This window comes from Corvus hawaiiensis, chromosome 1 (assembly GCF_020740725.1).
Source record: "Corvus hawaiiensis isolate bCorHaw1 chromosome 1, bCorHaw1.pri.cur, whole genome shotgun sequence".
Taxonomy (NCBI): Eukaryota; Metazoa; Chordata; class Aves; order Passeriformes; family Corvidae; genus Corvus; species Corvus hawaiiensis.
Genome location: NC_063213.1, coordinates 42,990,523 through 43,013,216, shown reverse-complemented (window position 1 = coordinate 43,013,216; position 22,694 = coordinate 42,990,523). Strand labels below are relative to the sequence as shown.

At 36.6% G+C, this 22,694-nt stretch overlaps 1 protein-coding gene across 1 annotated transcript; it reads right to left on the bottom strand.

Moving 5' to 3' along the window:
- Positions 1-3,491: 3,491 nt before the first annotated feature.
- On the bottom strand, positions 3,492-17,436 carry EFHB (EF-hand domain family member B). Its single transcript, XM_048302149.1, has 13 exons — positions 17,326-17,436; positions 16,939-17,001; positions 16,006-16,149; positions 14,512-14,692; positions 13,813-13,923; positions 12,619-12,745; positions 12,176-12,259; positions 10,413-10,477; positions 8,896-9,050; positions 7,866-8,073; positions 7,282-7,485; positions 6,603-6,784; positions 3,492-3,743 (listed from the first exon to the last, which is right to left on the bottom strand). The coding sequence occupies exons 1-13, from the start codon at positions 17,389-17,391 to the stop codon at positions 3,579-3,581; spliced, it is 1,755 nt and encodes a 584-aa protein (XP_048158106.1). The 5' UTR covers positions 17,392-17,436; the 3' UTR covers positions 3,492-3,578.
- Between the last annotated feature and the right edge of the window lie 5,258 nt (positions 17,437-22,694).

The window sequence follows — 22,694 nt, the reverse complement described above, 5'->3', positions numbered from 1 at the left end:
TCTAGGCACTTTTCCCCAGTACCTTTTCTGCTTAGACACCCATTTGAAGTACTCTTCTTAGTATAAGATTATTAGCATTCCATTTAGCACACAAATAATTACATACAGCTGTTTAGAAACCAAACCAAATAAACAAAACTGGCCATTCACTTCAAGGAATGAGTTCAAGGACCAGGAATCACTTGATCAGATAAATCACTGAAAACCAGTAATTCTTGATGTACAGGAAAAAAAATACTACATCTTTTTAAGACAGATACATTAATGTTATCTCATAATAATATTAAGGAAAGGTCTGCATTTATTTGTACATACATTTCTATAGAAGACAGTGGGCTGGATCTTCCAGCATGTCAAATAAAAGTCATTGCACAGATGATTTTTTTCATTAGAGAACTGAAATAATAACAGTAATAATAACAGAATAGTCGAGTCCAACACCTGCTTTACTGAGCGCAAGTCACTGCCAAATAAGTCATACTAGCTGTACATTCATAGTCACATTCTAATATATGCTAATATTCACATTCTAAAGATTAAGAGCCAGAAATACAGAATGAATAAAAAGTAATTTTGCACATTCAAATCTTTACCCTTATCTTTTACAGGTGTGTTTAGGTATCAAAAGTCAGTTTCCCTGTCATGGCTTTTGGGGAGCAGCAAACCCTGGCCTCTATCTCCATATATAGGAAGATCTCGTTGCTCTGTTCCTGGAAACCAATACATCTCTCTAAAATGAACTTTGTTCATTTGACAGAACCAATTCAAAACGCATCATTAGTAAATACATTATTCTTTGGAATAATCACCACAGTGAAACAGAGATTAATGGAGAAATAATGCACATAGTATCTGAATGTGTTGTGTCTTTTATCCAGTGTCTACTTTTATGGAAAATTCCATTATGAAAATTTGACACAAAATGTCTAGAACTTACCGATCTTTAACAAAATATTTACCTTTGCTACAATTTGCTGTTAACTAGTTTTGTCCCCAATCTCAGTCAACATGCAATTTTTTAATATAACTGTTAACAGAATACATTGCCTCAAGCACTAAATTTACACACTTACTCTTAAAACACATGCCTTTTGAGTTGTTTTCACAACTCTTCCCGAAAACTTTGCCTTGGATGCAGCCCCCAGGTTAGTGCAAGGTAGTGTGCTGTCCTAGTTACATTAGCTCCATACCTAGAACCACACTGAAATATAGAAGAAAGCAAACCTTTTATTTTCTGTCATTTGGAATATATTGAGGGAACCATAAAAATAACAGAACACAACTTGCAGCTATAAAGCCCAAAAAACCATCATTGAATTCACATGTTGGGAAGCCAAACAGAAATGAAACACAAAAATCTGCACCAAAGCTCTGTGTATGCAAAGCATTTAACAAAAGGAAGCAAAAGGATTGGGGAACTCCTGAGAAGTTGCTGTGTCACAGTGATTAAATCTTTCAGGGGCCTCCTAATGAATATCATGACAAAAAACAAGCACCGACGAGCAGAATTTACAACTCTTTTCAGTAATTAATAATTTAAAGCTTCAGAGAGTTAATTTCAAACCCAAACTTGAAAGAAAATCTTTAGTCTCTGGTTACAAATATACTGACAAAAAACTAAACCATGATTTATCAGTCTTCTTTATTTGGAACTCGCTTAGCAGACTGACCAAGAACAACATTAGTTCCATTTCATTGACAAAGGAAGATATTCTACTGAAAGTAGAGGAGTGCAAGTGAGTATCTTTACAGTAGATTAAAAAAAAGATAGTTCACAGAATTTCAAGTTGCTGAACAAACACAACAGATCTCATACATATACGTATACATACATACACACAGATTCAGTAATTGTTTTTTTAATTTTTCCGTGAAGTGAGCTTGAATCTTTCATCTAGAATCTTCTATTGAAGAAGAAAAATATGTCATTTTTTCTAAAGTAATTCTTTCCAATGCTTTTGAAAGTTTGCTGCAACAAAGGTAAAGGATTCTTCCCTCCCACATAATATGAGCAGAAAAGCAGCTTTAGGGGATTTCACTGAAGGTGGTAAAATCCTAACATAATAAATTCAATTTAAATTAGCCATACATTTATCTTTCTGCCATGACTCCAGTTGGGACATTCAGTCTGCTTCTTGCATGCTTCTCAGTACATGCAGAGAGCTCCAGAAGGATGGGGAGGCAAAGCAGCAACAGTGCAGAACAACATTCATTCACAGCAGGAAACAAGTTGCCTTCATCAAGCACCATTTCCACCACCTGCTCCCTGGAGATAGCAGAAAGCAAATTCTTTCTACTTGATGTAAGACAGCTACTACTAACGCTACAGAAGAGTCTGGCTTGTGGATTTCATGGAACAAGACAGTTACATGGAAATGACCAGCTCCTTGAACACAGGCAAAAGAGAAATCTTAACAATCGTGAGGAGTATGTTATAGTGAAATTTTAAGCTGGCATTTCATGAATTTCTAGTATTTAACACAACAGAACCTTTACTTTCATTGTAGAACTCAGTAACACTTTTGGCTGGCAATGTTCTCCAAATCTTTTTAAGGTAGTTAAAGAACCAATAGGTGACAAAGTAACATCCTTCTGGAAATCCTGTATGTTAAGCTTACACTGGGCAAGGATCTTTCTTTTGAATTTGAACGTCTAGAAGTAATATTTCTCATTGTTCATAATGAACAATTTCCACTGTTTTATACCAAAGTTCAGTACTGTAGTAGAAGAGTGAACGTCCAACTCACGGTTGCATATTTTAGTATTATTTGCTTTCCACTGTTTATTCTTATTGGACTTTATATATATTCATTGAGATTTGCATAATGATCCTCAAGTGTTTTCCATTAATGACTCTCCCTCTTCCCAAGGAACCACATTGGTCACAGATGAACAGTTGCCCTCTGAAAGCCCTGACAAACTTTTCTGACTACCCAGCCTGAGCTCTCATAAACACCTCTAAATATCCATTCTTTTTTCTTGATTATGAAAGCTGGATACTATTAATAGTCATAAGCTTGCATAAAGAATAGGAGCCCTCTGCCACACAATGGACATTCATTTCTGGACTTCTTAACCTATTGGTTTTAATGGAGTCTATTTCACGACAACACTTTAGATCCCACACCTATTGCTGTGTAGCTTCCTGACTATTTTACTGTAAAGCACTTTCTCACATGAACTTTTAAACGTCTCAAATACTTTGCCACAATCAGATCTCTGTTGACAAGAATTATGGAACATAAGAAGAAAGGCAAAATGCCATTATATGATAATAATCTTTGAGAGGTCTTGAATATCTGAAACATTTATCTTTAGTACTTTCAAAAGTGTCTTTCCACTCATAAGAGAAAAAAAATTAAAAATGCAAAATGGAATACAAGATAAATATTTGTATTACATTTACAAGCACGGATACCAGTTCCTACCACCTACAAAGATTCATATATATGTGGTGAACCCACTATTTAGAAAGACAACACACATATAAATACACATATAAATATTTATTGTTTATTCAGCATCAGAACTATGACTGATGTCAAATAAAAGCAATGCCCAAAGAGCAGAATCAGAGACTAGAATTTTATGCGTGATTCATGTATCTTATTCATTATATTCCACATACTTTCTTCACAATCACAAAGCTCTTTTATCTCATGTTTCGTACACACTTTCTTCCATATTTCTTCAAACCTTTCATCTGCAACATTCATGCCAGTATTGTGGAGAATTTGTTTAATCTACAAAAATAATACAAAATAATACAATTCATGTAATTCTGGTCAGCATTTTGTTAAACTATACAGCATCTGGCTTTTACATATTTAGCAATCTCTATTTGCCACAGACTATTTTCCCACTCTTAAAGTAAAACTACAGACCACATCTTTCATCCTTAACCAAAGAAGTTCCTATTTAAGTAAATCTGAATATTATTGCAATGAAAGCTTTACAAAATTGTCTGTAATTAATGAAGTAATGTTGGTGCACTACTTCAACACTTGGGAAAAATCAAACACAGAAGACTCAGGGAAAAGTAAATGTTTTTTAAAAGCTCTAAAACTAGTTCTGTTTATCCACTCTATTTTTGCTGTCTGCAGTTACCAGCACAAATCAGATTATATTATTATCTGCATTTCACAGCAAGAGTACTATACACAAGATCATCAGCTGGTATAGATAAGCTGGTGAAGTGACTAAAATGAAATGGCCCACATCAACTTTGGGCCTTGCTATAATTTTACGCCAGAATAATTCAGCAGAAGGGATTTTTTTCCATACTTTCTCACTTGGTTGCTTCCTGTTGCATGCCTCCTTACACTGACCTGTTGACTCATCAGAGAAAGGTACCTTTAGAAGAATATTGATGTGCCCTGTGTTTCTATTAGTAACAGTAAATATTTGGCATCTTCAATTGTATCGTATATGTGTGTGTATGTGTGTGTTACATTTATACTATGGAGATTTTATGCATGCATTGATAAAGACCTTTAACACAGTCAAATCAACCTCGTTGATCATCTTCCTTTAAAACTGTCTTTTGTATAAATATAGGCCTGACCCCAGTACAGCAAGTCTTCAGCTTCATCTTAGCCAATAAACCTATGAGAGTTCATGCAAGCTGAAATTGCAGGAGGAAAAAAGAGACTGAATTTTGCTTCTTTAAGCATAGGTGTTGTTCCAGTTATATCAATCATATTACCCACAAGTAAAACAAACCAATGATCCAATCTTTTCAATGAGCTAGTGAAATATAGAAGTTAAACTAAAAGCAATATTCCATCACAGGATACCACTGCAGGGAGAATAAAGGACTACATGCTCTCATAATTTGGCTTCACCATATTTATAAGAGAGAGCTCTGTCCGGACTCATCAACTGCTGTAAAATCATCACTGACCAAACCACAGACTATTGTGTGCAGGCAGGATAAAACTCACTCTCAGCTGTGATCAACATGATCATGCGGCATATAAATTACACACTATTCCTCAGTTACATAACTTCTATTCAACAGACTGGAGAGAATTTCAGTGAAGAAAACAGCAAACCCAAGAACTATTTTGTTCTTTTGTAACATGATGAGTCACCTCATGAAACTGTTTTATAGTCAGAATTTGCATTCATTTTCACCAGTGTATACAAAAACTATTAGTATTAAATTACTCTGGGCTATCATTTAACAATAATATCATACAATCATATAATAATTTCATTAACTATGAAATTTTTGAAAACATTAATTATACATCAAAACAATAATCATAAAATTCCCAAACAGACATGAACATAGGGTGTTTTAACAGACTCAGAGGTAGTTCTGCACTGAATTCTCTATAGCTGGTATAGTCTACAGCAGAGTATGACATCTCAGGACATGTTATAACTTCAAAGAAGAGTTCTATCTAGTGCTTGACAGATGTAATTGGCTTCTCAATGAAGCAGGAATGCCATTTACCATTAGCTGTATGCTGCACACACACATTTCCTGCTTTCAGAGCTAGATTATAAAGTGGTAAATGCTCATGTACACAACATTCTGACAAGGTGTTTTATGAACATGACACCACACCTTTTGCCCCCAGTCACTAACTAGCAACATTCTTCTCTGTAAAATATATATTCGAGTTCCAGATCCACTTTCAAACATGACTGCTGAATATTTAATATAATGAGTAGTAGAGAGGAAGAGGTTGTCATGGCTTCTTTTCTCATTTTAGATTGGAATTTCACATTTCATTACAACTGTCTAATAAATTGTACTTCAAGTAATGAAGCTCTCTCTTAGTATTTTTTCACTATGAATTGCATAAAAAATGTAAAAACAAAGTGGTAAATAATACTGAAGAAGAAGCAGCAAAGTTGTTTTAGTATTTATGTGGGAGAAACTCTGGTCTGTGAGGAAACAGAGTGGCAGCACCCTGCAGAGATATCAGACAGAAAAATCATGGAAGTCCCCAAGTAAGTCCCTAGAGTCTCACATCCCATCTTCCTCTTCAGAATTATGAGACAACACAGCATTGCTGTGTGACTCCCAATGTCCTCCAGCACTGTACAAATCCTTTGTACATCTACAACTGTGACTCAGCAGAGCACTTAAAAGGTGCTTTCAAGTGGTTTGCTGAATTTGCCATTAGCAAAACCTGCCAAGTTTGTCTGAGATGCTCTTGCCAAAATTTTCCACTAAACATCCCTCTGTGATAGAAATTATTTTTATACAACTAAAAATCTTATTTTAGGGCTTTTAAAGACATCTCATGGAATCACAGAATAACTTAGGTTGGAAGAGATCTCTGGACATCATCCATCCAATGACATAATCAAAGCACGGCTAACTTTACTATTAAACCATGTTGCTTAAGACCTTGCTCAGAAATTTGAATATGTTGGATCTCAGTAAAATCAACATCTACCATCTTTATGAATAATTTAGAATGTGAAGAGTACATATTTTTCAGACAGCTGAATGGATGTTAAGCAAGATGGTAATGCTGCACTATGAATTTTACAACCTGTTTACTTGATAATATGACTGCCCACTCCCACATGGCTAGCAGAACAATTATCTTGGAAGAATATTCTGAAGGAATTCACTATACCTCTGCCTTTGGTCTCTTTTTTAAAAGATCTCTTTCATATACTCCCTTTTGACTGAAGACAGAAGGGAACAATATTGAAAAACTATTGCCCTGGTCACCATAATTAGTTGTGTCACTGAGGCGGCGAATTCGAGGAGCAGGAATATCTGAACGAATTGTTGGAATACCACACAATGGATAACCTGTGAAAATCAATCAACAGGCAGCATGGATAGATAGTGCCAGGGAGGATAAAACATTTTGCATGAAATAAGAAGAAATGTGATGCTTGACATAGGTTCAATAACAAGTTATATAATTTTCTTCCTTGTGTCTTTTTTCTCATTTTTAGAAAACCTGGCTTCAGCTACATCACGAAGCATGAAAACAGGGAATCTTGCCGTTATGTACCAGAACTTACTTACTTAGTATTTCCAGCGGAAAGTATTTTAGGTGATTCCAAGGAGATATGGTTCTCCCAAAATTACTAGCATAATTTCTCAAAGACATCTAGATTAACTTCAATATTTTGAATAGACTATCCCTTCCAAATTCCAAGCCCCTATCTTAAAAGACTCAGCTTAGATAAATTAATTCAATATTGTACATTAGTAGAACCTGTAGCAATACTTTTAAACTTTGCTCCTGATTTTGTCCTAAATAATGCTCAGAAGTGAGTAGCACAGTCCACTGTACTTACAGGATGTAGGGATACCACCTACTACAGCATTGTACTGAGAAGATGATGTTCGATAATTTGTGTAGACACAGTCTGTTGATCTTGTAAGCGGTTTTGGCATCTTTGCTGAGCTTCCTGGTTCTTTTAACATGAGATCTTCCAGCTTCAACAGTGGTTCATCATCTTTCTTTGTGTCTTTGTGAAGATAGGCATCTAATTTTTTCCCTATATACAAAAGTTATGGTACAGCCAAGATATATTATCAACACATTATAAAATAAGAGGCAAAAAACTTTGCTTGAAGAACTGTGAAGGAGGTAACATAATTCATTTGCATTTCTGATAGCACTTCTAGGAGATGTTTTACTTTCTCTTGATCTGTAGTATTAAGGAAACTTCCCAATGACAATCTCATTCTGCAACACAGAACTCCAGGATTCTGAAACACATCTGTACCTGAGACTCTGCTGGTGGTTAGCAAGGTAAATGCACTCTCTAAATCCTACTCTTCTAAAGGAGCACCTAGGTTACAACAGCAACATCCTTTCAACAGCTATTCTAAGAACAAGATCAGCCCCACAATTTCCCAGTATTAAGGCATCTACCTTTTGTAATTATTTTTTCTTCAAACTCTTTAACACCCCTTTTATCTTTCCAGTTCAGAAAGTTTGCAAAGTCCCGGTAATTAATCAGACCATCCTTATCCAAATCACAACAGTCAAATAAGGAATCCAGGAGTTCATCATCTAAATTCACATTCAGCTGAAAAAAGATCTTTCGTAGGTTGTCCTTGTGTATAATTCCATCACCATTCTATTATGAAGAAAATAAAACAGTTGTTATATTCTATCATTGTCTAACAGCCATGATAAAATAACTTCACCAAAAGAAACACAAACACGTGTTTATACAGATATATAGATACATATCTACAAATAGCACCAGACACACCATTTCAAGAAGAGTAACATTGCTGAGTACAAAAATAAACCCTAAGTATTTTAAAAATAAGAAATATGAATAGGAAAGTGTCAAAAAGTAATTTTCAACTTAAATAATACAGTGATTTGAGAGTAAAGGTGTGACAGGATATTGTGACAAGATAACAATCGAATAATAAATGTTGAAGAAAAGCCAAGATGTCTTCAAAAGTAAGACATCAATCATTCTGTATACGTTACAATTAATGTTACATATGAAATGTCAATTATAATTTTTTTCTCCAGAGAGAAAAAAAGAAAAGATCTGAAATTCTGACGCTTGGCAACTGAGTCAAAAAGTGAAGCTCGGAAAAAAATATGGACATAATCCCTTCCACTGTTTTCCCTTTACAAAGGAATGCCAGATTTTGAAGTCCGAAAATTGTTAAGATTACTCCTGCTTGTGTGTCTCTTGCTCCCTCTAGCCTGGAGATTGCAAATAGTACTATGAAAAGCTCCAAATACTATTGTGTCTAATTCCATATAGCATATCACAGCAGATGAAACATACAATAACTATGAAGTTGTCTTCACAGTTACAGTCTTCATCCATATTTACCTTGCTATGCTTATGTTTCTTCATGTCTGTATCTCTACAGCACAGCGGCACTAGTGTCACACATTCTTTTACATTTATCTTTTTCAGAGCACTAACCTTATCAAAATGTCTTAATGCTTCTAATAACAGATCAAAATTCTCATAGTTAGCTTTCTTCAAACACTGCCGAACTGCAATCAAGATAACTCTTTCTCTGTCCTTCCCACGTAGGAACTCACATGGAACCCGGACATGCAGAAGACCATGAACATCTGTAAAAATGAACAATTCCTCAATTAGTTGTGCATATACAGTAAACAGACATATACAAAAAACCAGTTTGCATTCTTAAGGAAAGGAGAATTTCAGTTTCAAGATGCTGATTTTCAGCACTGCTGAACAGCTGATACAGCCATTTCATTACAAGATCAAATGGTCCATATCATTATCTCTCTACTCACACACAGTTAATATCAAAAATTTTGGAACATCTTAATGTAGCTTCACAAATCTATCCACTGCTTCCAAAAGCTTCTGAAAGCAGTAGTTGTTACTCAATGTCCAGATAAATGAGCAAAAAAGAACATACACTATTAATCTACCACTTCCAGTCTGTCATGTTTCAGATGCTTATGAGAGCCAATGTAGTATTTTGGATAATGATATATCATTGGTTTCTAGAAAGACAATGTACTTTTTAATGTTACTGTTCCCATTTTCTATGCATCCTAACTTTACTAATATTTTTAAATACTTTGGCACACTGAGCTACAATCTTCATCCAAATCCCCAAGATGCCAAGGTCACTTTCTAGAGTGCAAGTTCATTCAGAGTTCAGTAACAAACATGAGTAGCTCACCTAATCCCCCTCTCACAGCAATGTACAAGCATTATTTTCTAATTGTTAATAATGAATTCCTTTGTTTAGCTTCTTCTGCTCTTCCTTATAGCATGAACTTTATTACACTACATAGAAAAACATGTAAAAGCTTATGCACTCTTTGAACAAGCTTTTTCTGGCCTAGATTAATTGGATAACTTTGATCTACTTCATTTTTTTGCTTCCCAATTATTGACTGTATTCCCTAGTTGTTAAACATAATGTTAAAACATCATCAATCCCAACACTGACTATTTGAGTTGACTAGCTTTCAAAATTTTGTCATAATGAAAATTAACAGTTTTACTCTGTTTTCTATCTCCTCGCAACCTTCAAGAACTTATTATTCCTATTTACTTCTTGTTACTTTTAATCTTTTTAGAGAAGTGCTTGAGAAATCATTGAGAGGGAAGATGCATAATTGATTTAAATAGCCATTTTAATTTGTCACTTTGATGATAATAAGGGGTTTCTGCTGTTTCCCATTTTGTTACATTCAGATACAAGGCTTTAAAAAAGAAAAAAACACACCATCATGATAATCCCAAACCTAAAGCTTCTTTATTTCTGACATTTGTTTTTTTCCCACTAGCAACTTCAAATCCTCCCAAATTTTCATTCCAAAAATTTATTGTCAATAAATTTTTGTACCTTGCCTCTTAAGATTTTAGGAAAACTATATACACAACCAACAGCAATTACTTCAGCATAGTTTCCTCAGCAAGATAGGATTTTATTCTGCTCTTGAACTTACCATCCTCTGGAGGGATTATCAATCCAAATGTATGGTCTGGGGGAACATTCATAGTTTCTGCTATACTGTCAATAAGAACATTTCTTTGTTAGTTGTCAAACAGTTTATTAATAGCCAAAATAGAACCCCTGATACTATTAGAAAAAGTGATTATATAATTAGGGATGATATAAATAGTTCACCTGAAATTTGTTTATCAGGACTTTATTTCAAAACTACCATTCCTGAAAAGCATCCTTTTACAAAGCTGATTAGAATATTCACTGTTTGTAATGTAACACAGCCAAAAGTAAACACTAACTTTTTGAACATTTATGCCCATTAGAAGGAAAAACATTCAATGCTATTTTCTCCTAAGAAAATGATAGAAATGTGTGAGAAAAGTCCTTGTAGTCAAATAATAGGAATACTTAGACAGAATCTCCAACTGAAATACCTCAAATAAACTACTTTTGGCTAAGGTGGAAAAATTGAATCACATCTCTGCTTTTCCACATGCATTTTTGTGTCTACCAAAACCAGCAACCAAGCCCATATCCATGTGGAAAACTTGGATCAGTTTTATTTACCAGAATTGAAGATGCTGTTTGTGACATTAAAGAACTAATTCTTCTTTTAATTTGAAAAAGATGCAATGCTCATTTTATTTTTAACAATTAAATAATTAAAACTGTAATCTGAATCAAAAATCCCCATCAGAATTGAAAAGATAATCAATGCTTTGTTCTAAAGAACAAACCAGCCAAACAAAAACCCACACACAGAAATGAAAACACTGCAATCTAAAAACTACTATGCATATTTTTCTTTTATAATTTAATATCACACACAGGATGTGGATGGCATAAAATTCACTAAATAAGATTTGTTTAGCCTTTATCTATCTTGTAATATTAGTGCTGGTTTCAGGCTGCACTGCAACCCATCCCTGACTGATCCCACTGCCTCATGTTCTCATGCTCCAGGTCTGTCCCACAGTAAGCTGGGACACAGGGAAGGGGAGAGGAGAAACTGACTCGTATTTGCATTCACTCCTCACATGTACTTAAGTCTGGGATCTTGAGTTTAAAATCACCTTTTGCTACCAAAGTCAACGATGCTGTTTTTGACACATTTTTGCAGAAATCCAGAGCAACTGCCTTTGGATACATTCAGGAGCCCTACATTTGCAGCATACCTGGATCCTCACCCCACTGTACCTTATGACTTCTATGGTGTTTCTTAAGCGTTACAAAACTGTTCCAGATTGCTTCATAAACCTCAGTCATTATAATGATTCAGCTGAGAGATGAGATTGGTAAATGCTACTAGGTATTAACACAATTTAGTTCCACATCCTTTTCCAAGGAAGTAATAAAATTGAGATAACAAATGATTTAACAAAGAAGACCAAAAATAGTGTCAGAGTAAGCAAAATGGCCAAATCCCAAAATATTAGGTGAGATGTTTCAGTCCTTTCAAACCTTCCTAACTGCAAAATACAGGGGGAAAAATGTCTTTTAAAGAGTGCTTGTCAGATACAGACCACTTAAACAGTAAGATCTAACTTCATTACATGGACACAGTACAGCCCTTACGAGTAACTTGTGTACTTACCAGCCTAATTAGGGCAGGTAAAAGGTCCTTTTCTGTTAAATGAGTGCTGCACTGGAAGCACTCAGTTATATTTTTTATCCATAAAAAGATAAAAGACATAAAAAGATACTGGAGAAATGGCAAAAGTGAGTGAATTTTGTGCTTGGAAGGTATCTTTGCTTACTTACGGATCAAAAGCTTTTCCAACAAGAGGCTGGTATTTTTCCTTGAAATCATCACTTCGTTTTGACACAAGGTGTGGTGCTCTCTTCCTACAAATTATGAAAATAACTCCTGCATATATTTGTTTAAAAATATTCAAGATTTTTTCAATAATATTTTAAAATATTATTGTATATTAAAAGAAAACAGCAACTTCTCTCAACTTAGTAATTAAAATATCTTGCTACTTAAAATCAAAGGACTTTACACAATGCTTAAGACATGCCAAGTGCTGTTATATGGTCAAAGTGATTGGATAAACTGTTCTGAAAATCACCCCTTGCATTTTCTATTCAGTTCAATACAGCTAAGGATAGGATTGTGAGATGTACAGCTTCCTTCAATACAAAGACCCACTCTTCCTGATAATTCATCCCATTAATTAACTAGTTAACTCATTGCAACTCACGAATCCAGGTCCAAGACCCAATTTAAGGTCTTAGCTGTATTTCGCCCATCTTCATAGTGAGGGGTTTCCATTCCGTAAACAAAAGACTTGTCGAAGTGTGAGTTATACTTCCTATTGATTGGCTCCCCTGCAGAAAAAGTAGGCATTTCAACCTATGTAAAAAACCTCAGGAAGAAAAATGTACCCAGTATCTTCATTCTTAAGACAAAACAATGAAAAAACAACAGCAAATAACTAACAAACCCGTTCAATTAAAGATAAATGCATTCCCCCTGTTTATTGAGTAGTTAGGAACAACCTCATTGTCAAAAGTGAAGATAAAAGGCAAAATAAAAAGCAAAAACTGCTTCAGTTGGATATTCTTTTATGTCTGATCAAAGACAAGCCCAACAGAATAAATGAAACCTAATGTAGCCTAAGTGGTGAGGGTCATGCAAACAAATTGCTGTGTAATATCTATACCTGAACAGAAATGTATACCATCTGATTTATTGTTTTTCAAAAATGCAAAAATGTTTTTGAGGTGCTGCATTTTCAGATACACTCTTGCTATGGTCTTTTGTCACAGAAAAAACCGTCATTATTTTTCTTCAAGGTCTTTTCAATCACCTTTTAAAAAGAATTATATTTAGGACTTTCAAAAATATTATTCACTGCATGTTTTCTAATAAGGGCTTCATATGGCTGTATGGCAGCATGGAATTCTTATGCTACTGCTAAGCTCCTCATCAGAAAGTCTGTCTGCTCTGAAATGCTTTTTGGATCCTGGTGAAAGAGAGGAACTAGAGGAGAATGTAATGGAGTGGGTTGGGCTCACAGTCTGTGACCTTAAATTTGAGATTGCTTTCAGTGGCATAGACAATGCCAAACTCAGTAAGCAACCAGGGCATCTGTAAGTTTCTAGTTTCCTGGAAATATTTTGCTTTTCAAACAGCACCCAAAAGAAATCAGGCTTCCAACTCCTCCATGAACTTCTTATACTGTTTTAAATGCCCATCATGAAGTGATTGACAGTTCTAGAAACTGACATCATGCTCTGTCAGTTGCATATTTTTTCACATTTTTTTAATAATTTATACTGTATTAATACAGTGGTTAAAATTAGTAGTTTATATCTTAAAAAATAGCATACAGTATGCACTGAACACACATAGAGGAACTTTTTATGGGTTTCTTATCAGCCTTTGAACTTACCCACATAATAATCCTCATGTGACAGAACGTACAAATCATGTCCTTCTCTCGCTTCTTTATCCACTTCCTCAAAGTTTTTTGATGGATTTACAACCTCTCCAGCTGAAAAATCTGAAAAAAAATAAATAATGTATGGTTGGGGGAGGTAAGGGAGTGGATGTATTGCTTGGTTGGTTCTTAATTGTAAAAAATATCTTGTTAGAGAAGTTGCTAATACTGTGGAAGAATGATACTTCTCACCACATTTCTAGTCAATCTACATTCAATCTAGTAACGGGGGACTAGGGAGAGAATCACAGAAACCCAGATGTACAGAACTTTTGCAAGAAAGCTACGTGGGCAACACAGATGTGATTTCCTCCAGTCTATGGAAGAAAGATACACATGTCAAGGAAGTTTCTTTCACTAGACCTATTAGAGTTGTTGGGGAAAGGAAGGTAAGTTGACAGCTACCTAAACAGTTCTCCCAGGCTATAAAGACAGATCAGGAAGAAAGCCAAAAGCCCAACTAGATACCATATGTTCTCAGTTGCTTGTTTCTTCATCGTAACTGAAAAATTTTTAGGCCTTTCAGTAGCTGTTATATAATAACTCTTCTGTTAAAATGGAGTTGCTGGAATCATAGAGCATGTGCTAGATATTAAATTGCAAGTTATCTTGTATTTACAGGAAGTATGTTTTAATGGCACATTTTCCTACCTTTGAAGACTTTTATTCCAAATGTAGTATTAACTATATCCAAGCCCTCAGGTAATTTAGAAGACTGATCATGTGATCTACCCAAAGGTGCTTCACGATTACTGGAGTAAATTGCTTCTTTCATGTCTTGCATCCTTTCTTGAAATTCACTTTTAGCAACTGGACTTATCAATGAAGCTACCTGAAGACATCAAAAACAACACCAGAGGCAGGAAAACCAACAAACTTTGATCACTCACACATCACTATGACTATCCACACAAACAAAAGTTTGCTTATAAGTGTCCTAATGAGATCTTACATGGTTACACTGAGATAATTTTATCCACCAATTTGCAAACCAAAACTGTGTCTTGAGATAAGACCACTATTAATCAATGCTATGCTAAATTTCCAGCTAAATAAAATACTTATTGTGAGATATTTTTATTTTTATGCTAGTTTTTCCACTTGTTAATATATACATTTCCTGACTGCAATGTTTTTCTTAGCACATATTAGAAACTATACTCAAATTATAGTATGACCAAAAATAAAGTGATCTGATTTTTCAGGCTATCCATCAAAGTAATGGGGACACTAGAGAAGATTTATTACTAGACTCTCATTGAATATTATATGAAGAAATATTGAAAAAAGTAGTAGCAAGTACAATTGATCCAAACCCATGCTTAGCAAACTGACAAGGCTTCCAAATCTTCCTCCAGTTAATATTTAATTAGTAATGCAAAGTCTTCAACAGACAGTACAGGCTAAACAGATCAATCCATTCAACAAAAAACTTCTAAGGAGGGACACCAAAACCTGGTTGTCTTTCATTTTGGATATGCCTAATAAATGTCCTACTCAACATCCTCTAATACTAGGACTTACTTACTTCATAAAAATGCACTTTACTAACACAACTTCTGTTTTTAGAGATATGAACACTAACTGTGTGATAAAACTACCAATGATCTCTTCAGTTGTTTGATTACAGATTACAAAGATAATTTCTAAAGAACACATGCAAAATAGTCTGACATATCCAAACCATCACTTTTTTAGCTAAAAAAATCAGTTTCAAGCCAAAGGTAAGAAAACATACAGAATAATTACACCAAATTGTAAACACATTCTCAGACACCTCTTTTGCTAAGAGCTCAACTGGTTTTATCACTGTAACCCAGAAGAAGCAAGCAGCAAAAATTATGGGTAGAAGACTGTTCATTAACTTAAATCTTGGAATGAAATTAATAATTCAGTAGCCACTACAAAAATAATGTTACTGGTAACAGTCACTGAACTTCAAATATCTTCCAATTTCAATAATGCTAAGTAAATCCTATGATTTGACCTCAGAACTCAGGCAATTCATAACGGCTGTGAAATGCTGCACTATAAATCACTCAGCTATGTACCTTTACCCCTGACTATGAGGAAATCAGTTGCTTTCATTAAGAACACTCGTAAGAGGTTCATTCTTAAGCAAAAGTAAATGAGTCACATTCTTACAGTGAGTTTGGAGGTTGTCTTTATGCCATGTGTCAAGTGCGATGCAACGTCAGGATCATTTGCTGTGCCATAGAATATTATTTTAGCACCAGGAGCTGGATCTGTTGTATTTCGAAACTTTCGCACAACAGTTGGAGTAATGGGCTATATGTAAGGCAAAGCAAAAACAAGTTTACACCAGACATTCACAAAACATTAATGAAAAAAAAAGTACTGCAGATATTTGTGTCATTCCAGATGTAAGAACAAAATATGAGAGTGATTTGGGCTGTAATACATGCATATACTCCTGCAGATGCTGATATTGTGAGCATAAGGTCAAAATAACCCAGACTAAATTTTATCAAACCAGCATTGCTAAGTTTCAATGCTCTCCAGTTTTAATTTGGATAACAGCTACTTCACATGTTTGTGATGAAAACTAGATTTTACACTTATAAATTTCAGAAACCTTGAACCTGATTCACAGCAATTACACCATCAGTGTAGCAATTTTGGAAATTATTTAAACCACTGTGTTGGGGTTTTTTTAATTATCATTTAAAGGGAGACCCGCTATTTACAGGATCCATTTGTGTCTCAGGAGCCTCTGACTCTTCAGGGGCATGGGGCAGGGCCAGTGAGAATCACAATTCTGGCAGGCATCCCTGTAAAGAAGAACCTGCATCAAAAGTAATAATAATTCCCAATAATTACTCTAATTGTATTACCAGAGGAAAAAACTGTGTAAAACAATCATATTTAGTCCAAACTAAGCAAGCACGGTGACTTTCGTAAAACACATGCAATGAAAATGTACTGCCAGAAGTGTTTTTCAATCCTGCCAGCTAGTCTCTATAATTCTATGTGACAAAAACCAACACTGAAATAAATGGTAGTTTCAAAAGAGAAGGGATGTAGAAAAAACCAGGAGCCTCTGCAAAACCAACTCACCCTGGGTAACACCTCTTCGAGACAACTCGCAACCGTGTTGCCTGCGGGTCGCAACTTTCCAGCCTAAACAATGCAATAAAAAAATAAATAAGGAATAACGGAACTCACTGTAATAATGCACACAACTAGTCAAACTGGAATGTGACACTATGCACGGGATGTGGTCCAATTGTCCCCGTTTTGACGGGGGGGTGTGGGGGTTGGAGGGTGGGAAGGAGCCACACCCATTTCTGGGAGAGAGGGGGCTCGCAGGGAGACGCTCCTTCCCATCCCACACGCTGCCCCTCTTCCAGCCCCTTCCCTCGGCGAGACCCCGCCCCAGAAAGGCGCGGAGAGGGAGGGGAGGTTCCCCGGCATCGGTGAGACCCCTTCGGCGGAGGCGCTCACGTTGGCCTGCTCCGGAGTCCCGTCGAGGGTCGTCTCCTCGGGGCAGGGCGGCAGCTGCTCCGCCATGGCCACCGCTTACCCTGCTCGCTCGGTAACGGCGGCGGCGGCGGGGCCAGGAGCGCTCGTGCGAGGCGGGCGGTGCTGCCGCCCCTCACAGCGCTCCGCCATCCCCCTCACCCAGCGCCCCCCGTCCTGCCCCTCACAGCGCTCCGCCATCCCCCTCACCCAGCGCCCCCCGTCCTGTCCCTCACAGCGCTCCGCCATCCCCCTCACCCAGCGCCCCCCGTCCTGCCCCTCACAGCGCTCCGCCATCCCCCTCACCCAGCGCCCCCCGTCCTGCCCCTCACAGCGCTCCCTCCACTGCCCTCAGCGCCCGCCACCCCCCTTACATCTTGCACCCCTCGGCGAAAGTCAGGAAATAGATTGCACTGGGCTATTTTGTAAATGTCATGATCTAGAAAAATAATTAAGGCCCAGCTGTAGAGGTCGCACATTCCTTAGACCGATTATAAAATCGTTGAAAATCTACCAGCTTTCAGACAGGCAGGTTGAATCTTGAGGTTGAAATGAGGTCTTACATGGTCAAAAGTCTGATCAAACTTTCAATCTTTATTACTGTAATAAAAAATACAGCCCCTTTCACGAATGTTGTCACCTGTTATTAAAATATTGTATGCTGGGGCATACCTCTAGAGAAAACTGCAGCTCCCACCCACGCACAGCATGGAGGTGGGTGAGAGAAGCCTGTCAGCACTACCCCATTTATCAAACACGTGAGTGCTGTCACTGTTTGTCTTAAATGAGTCAACACTTCATATATCTAACCCACTGTATTTGCCTTTTAGAAACAGATGTGGATTATTTCAGAAAAGCAGCGTGGGTAAGACTGAACAACTTTCACCGCTGTTTAACAGACCCTCAGCTCTTAAAAAGACTTTTATTCTCAGATGACATTTAGCAAACTATCCCCTTCTTCCCAGCAAAACATCTAAATTTAATCACATCCTGCTCCATTCTCTATAGTCCCATGACAGCAAAATCCATTTTAGATAAATACACAGACTGTAACTCTAATTAATCAAACATTACCATGTGTTATAATTTTATTCTCTGCTCTAACATTTGTTTGATAAGGATTTTAAATGAATGATGCTGAATTAAAACTAAATTCCTTTTCTACAAATGGAAGGTGAGAGGCTCAGGCAGCCACTGCTGTCTGATGACCTGCTTCGGCTGTCCAGGTCACCAACAGTACTTGTCAGTGCTATGATCCATGAACTTCCAGCACATACTAACACAGCTTGGTCTTCTCCAGGCAAGAAGCATCATGTATAGCATCAGCTATGATCTAGCTGTGGCAATGCTGGTGCCCTTTCTCAAAAGAAGGTACGTGTTTTTCTGCTGTAGATATGGCTGCACCACACCGCTAATATGGAATATCCATGTCCACTTGGGAACTAAAGAAGCTCTTGTAAAGTCTTAATGTGTTCAGTTCTTTTCATATTTGTCATATTTGTTGTTGCTTGAAGTTCAGAGTGTTCCTGCCAAATAAAGCAGTAATTTTTTGGTAGTTTAATAAATAAAATGATTGGTGGTGTCTTGCTTTGTGACCCATTTGTCTGTAAGGTGCAATTTCTGTCTAGTAAAGTCAGGAGAAGGGAGAACTATTTATACAGAGGAAGAGCAAAGTACAGTAATGTGAAAATTAGATGGTAATAATAGGGTATAGGAAATTGGGATTTGAATTTTTTATCCTCGTGTTTGTTGTATTTCTAGCTGGCTCTCTACCTGTGTTCAGGTTATTATCATTTTTATACATTCTGTACCTTGCTGATTTATTTTTACCTTGTTTTTTCCCCAGCAGGTGGCCACACTTGCTAATTGAAAGCATCCACTCAGTCCCGATGGAGTGGTTTGTGTCAAAGGCATAAAAATAGGACTTGGACATGTAACAAGAGTGCCTATTGCAGAAACAAGTAGAGCAAAAGTCCTCAACCTTCTTTTTTTTTGCCTCTCTGTGGTTGTTTTCTCTTCTGCAGAAATGTGGGTCTCTATAAATCAATTTGAAACCTACTAACAATATACATTCTTTCCTATAATTTTCTCATTGTGGAATCAGTGTCAGATCCATTCTTTGTTATATTGAAAGTTATTTTGGCCACAGAAAGAATATTTGTAGAGAGGGAAGGACCTGAAATTTTAAAGATAAGCTGATGAACTGGCAAAAACCGATTGAACTCAATTTTAGGAAAAAAAAGATCAAAATTTTCTTTACTTCAGCATGAATTTGTCATCTATGTTAAAAGTAGAATCTCTAGAGAAAGCTGTTTGGAAAAAGTTGAACAAAATTTTCCATTCTACAGCAGCACTTTTTTTCCTCAACAGTACTTGACATTTCACTAGTTTCTGACATCCAATTCCCACAATCTAATGCCTTTTTCTGTCTTGTTTAGGCTAAAACTGAGGAATGGAAACCGTCTAAACCCCTGCATTTTACTTTCTTTATGAAGTGTAAACACCATGTTCTGCAACACAGTTCTCTCTCTGACTATGGTGCTGGCATAGACCACAGCCAAAGCACTAAGTCTGTAGATGCCTTAAGGTCTCTGAAGGCCAGAGAACTCTGTGTAAAACACTCCAAATTTGGTGAAATACCTGAATTATGTCAGCCATGCTGATGCACGTTGGTGTTACTGCCTGGTTGCTTTCATGGTTTTTTATTCAATTCATTTACAGATAGAAAATTGCTGTTTTCTGTGTGCTGCACACTTTCTATACCTTATGATATGACCAACCACAACTAGAGATAGAAGACAGAAAAAAAGAATGTCACAGCAGATGGACACTTAAATAAATTGGAAAGTTCAAACACAATAAAGAGATTCTGCATATCTTCTAAAGTCAACTTCCACTTATTAGTACACAATTAGCCTTAGATTTAAACACAAAAAGGCTGAGCAGAACATACTATTAAACTCTGCAGAGAAATGCTAAAATAGATGGAAAGCCACCTGGTGAAACCATGACCCACTAACATAAATTTGTTAATATCACCCAGCACAGTTTCAATTTTGGTATTTGATATATGAACCACAATGAAATAAAATACAAAAACATGACTCCTAATAGGGCTATCCGCGTGGGTTCAGAGCTTTCCTTCAACATCTTTTTGTGCAGACTACAACAGAAGAACGTTGTCTTCACCACTAGAACTCACAGAGACCTGTCAAGCCCAAAATACAGTAACTGGAACTTGGTCATTTGATCACTGCCACATTCTCACATGCCTCTATTTCACACATTCACAGTGAACGTTTGGTGTTTGCTGTCCCCCTCTGTCAGCGTCAACCAGCTGTGAACAATTTGGGCGTTTCACAAAGCAAGAGAGATGTGCTATAGCTCTGTGTTGCAGTCAGGGAGTTAAAGTTAGCAGCAGGAACCTCCTGCATGTAACACAGGCTTCCTACCGGCACAGATACACACAGCATCAGAGCTCTGCTGCTGTGGGATCTGAGTTCCAGAGTGCATCCATCACATAATCCAAACCACAGACTGCCTACATACTTAATAGACAAAAAGCATGGGAAATTTCCAATCATGCTAGCATTTTCAGCAAAATTACCTACTGCAACGCATCTGAAGTCTGCTCAAATCATTTTGAAGAGAAAAATTCTCTAATCTCTCATGTGAAAGTAATACTTTATCCCTTTTGCCCCCTTTTCATTAGTGCAGCTATATCATATGAATAGAATTCCTGCATCAAAAACTCCATTCAGCCTTGAACTTCAGATACATCTGATAATCTGTAAAATTATTTCAATTTTAGAAAGTATTTATTTATATTAGAAACATAATGATCCTTACATATGGAATAGTATGGTCCTTCATTTGATAAGATTAAGTGAAACTTGAAATGTTATGTATGACAGAAGTGTTTAATCTCTGAACTGAATTTAGTTCAAGTAATTCTAAAGATACAGTACAATATTCTTCCTCAAAAACTGTTCATATATGTACTGTGTCTGGCTGGGATGGAGTTAATTTTCTTCATGGCAGCCTGAATGGTGCTGTGTTGTGGATTTGTGACTCAACTGCTGTTGATAACATAGCAATACTTCAGCTACTGCTGAACAGTGCTTGCATAGGGTGAGGACTTTCTCTTTTCCCCCACTTTGTCATCAGCCCCACCCAGGGAGGAATGCTGGTGATGGTGAGAAACTTGGGAGCCGATTACAGCCAGGACAGCCGACCCAAACTGATCAAAGGGATATTCCATCTCACACAGCACTATGCTTAGTAATAAAAAAATGGAGGTAGACAAAGGAGATGTCTTCCAAGTTGGCTGCTGCTTGGGGACTGGCTGGACACTGGTCTGTTTATGGGGGTAACCAGCGATTTCCTTTGTATTGCCTTTTCACTTCCTCTTTCCTTCATCTATTACACTGTATTTATCTTAACCCACAAGTTTACCTGTTTTTGTTCTTCCTGTTCTGTTCTCTGTCTTACTGCAGGGAGGTTGAGTGAGTGAGTGAGTGAGCAGCTGCCAGGTTGACTGGATGCTATCTGGTGTTCGAATGTATGCCCATCAGGTGTGTAGTAAAACATATTTGGTTATCAGGAATCTACTGTTTGCTCAGCAAATCCTGCAGTCCAGTTGAACATATTGGGACTAGTCAGAGGGTTATGGCAAATAAGCAGTGTATTAGGGCACAATTACATGATTTAAAGGACAACTCTTACAAACATTCAGCAAACTCGCAGCTCAAAAAAATTTGTATACTTTCAAACATGATTCTCTGGAGCTAGTCTGGCATTCTACATCACTGGTGAATGCAAAGTCTATTTAACTTTTTTTGAAGTCACATATTGGCCTTTCACAAAGCACTTATGTAAGTGATCAACTTAGTAAAGCAGAAAGGGGAAATTGTTACTCTCAGACCAAACTGGTACCAATGGAAAAGTATATGGAAAAGAAGAACTGATGAAGATGAAAAGAAAAAGCACAATCTGTTTCACTCCATTCACTTCAGTATGTTAATGTATTGATATGTCATACTAGGAAAGGAGAAACTAGCATAGCACTGACCACGGGGCTTACATAACTTGATTTTTGCTTCATTTAAATATATGTGGTTGAACTAAAATATATTTTGAGAATATGGCAACATCAACTTGATTCAGTATTTCCTGTGATGGAGTATCTAAACAATCTTCATTAAATTGTACCAATTACTAAATATCATTATTGATAAACTTATTAAACGTCTTACCAGTTTGTTTGGGGTTTTTTAATAGTTTCTTTCAAATGCCAACTCTTAGACCTTGTTAAAGCTGCTATACTGAAGAAACACTTACCATGATTGTTGTTT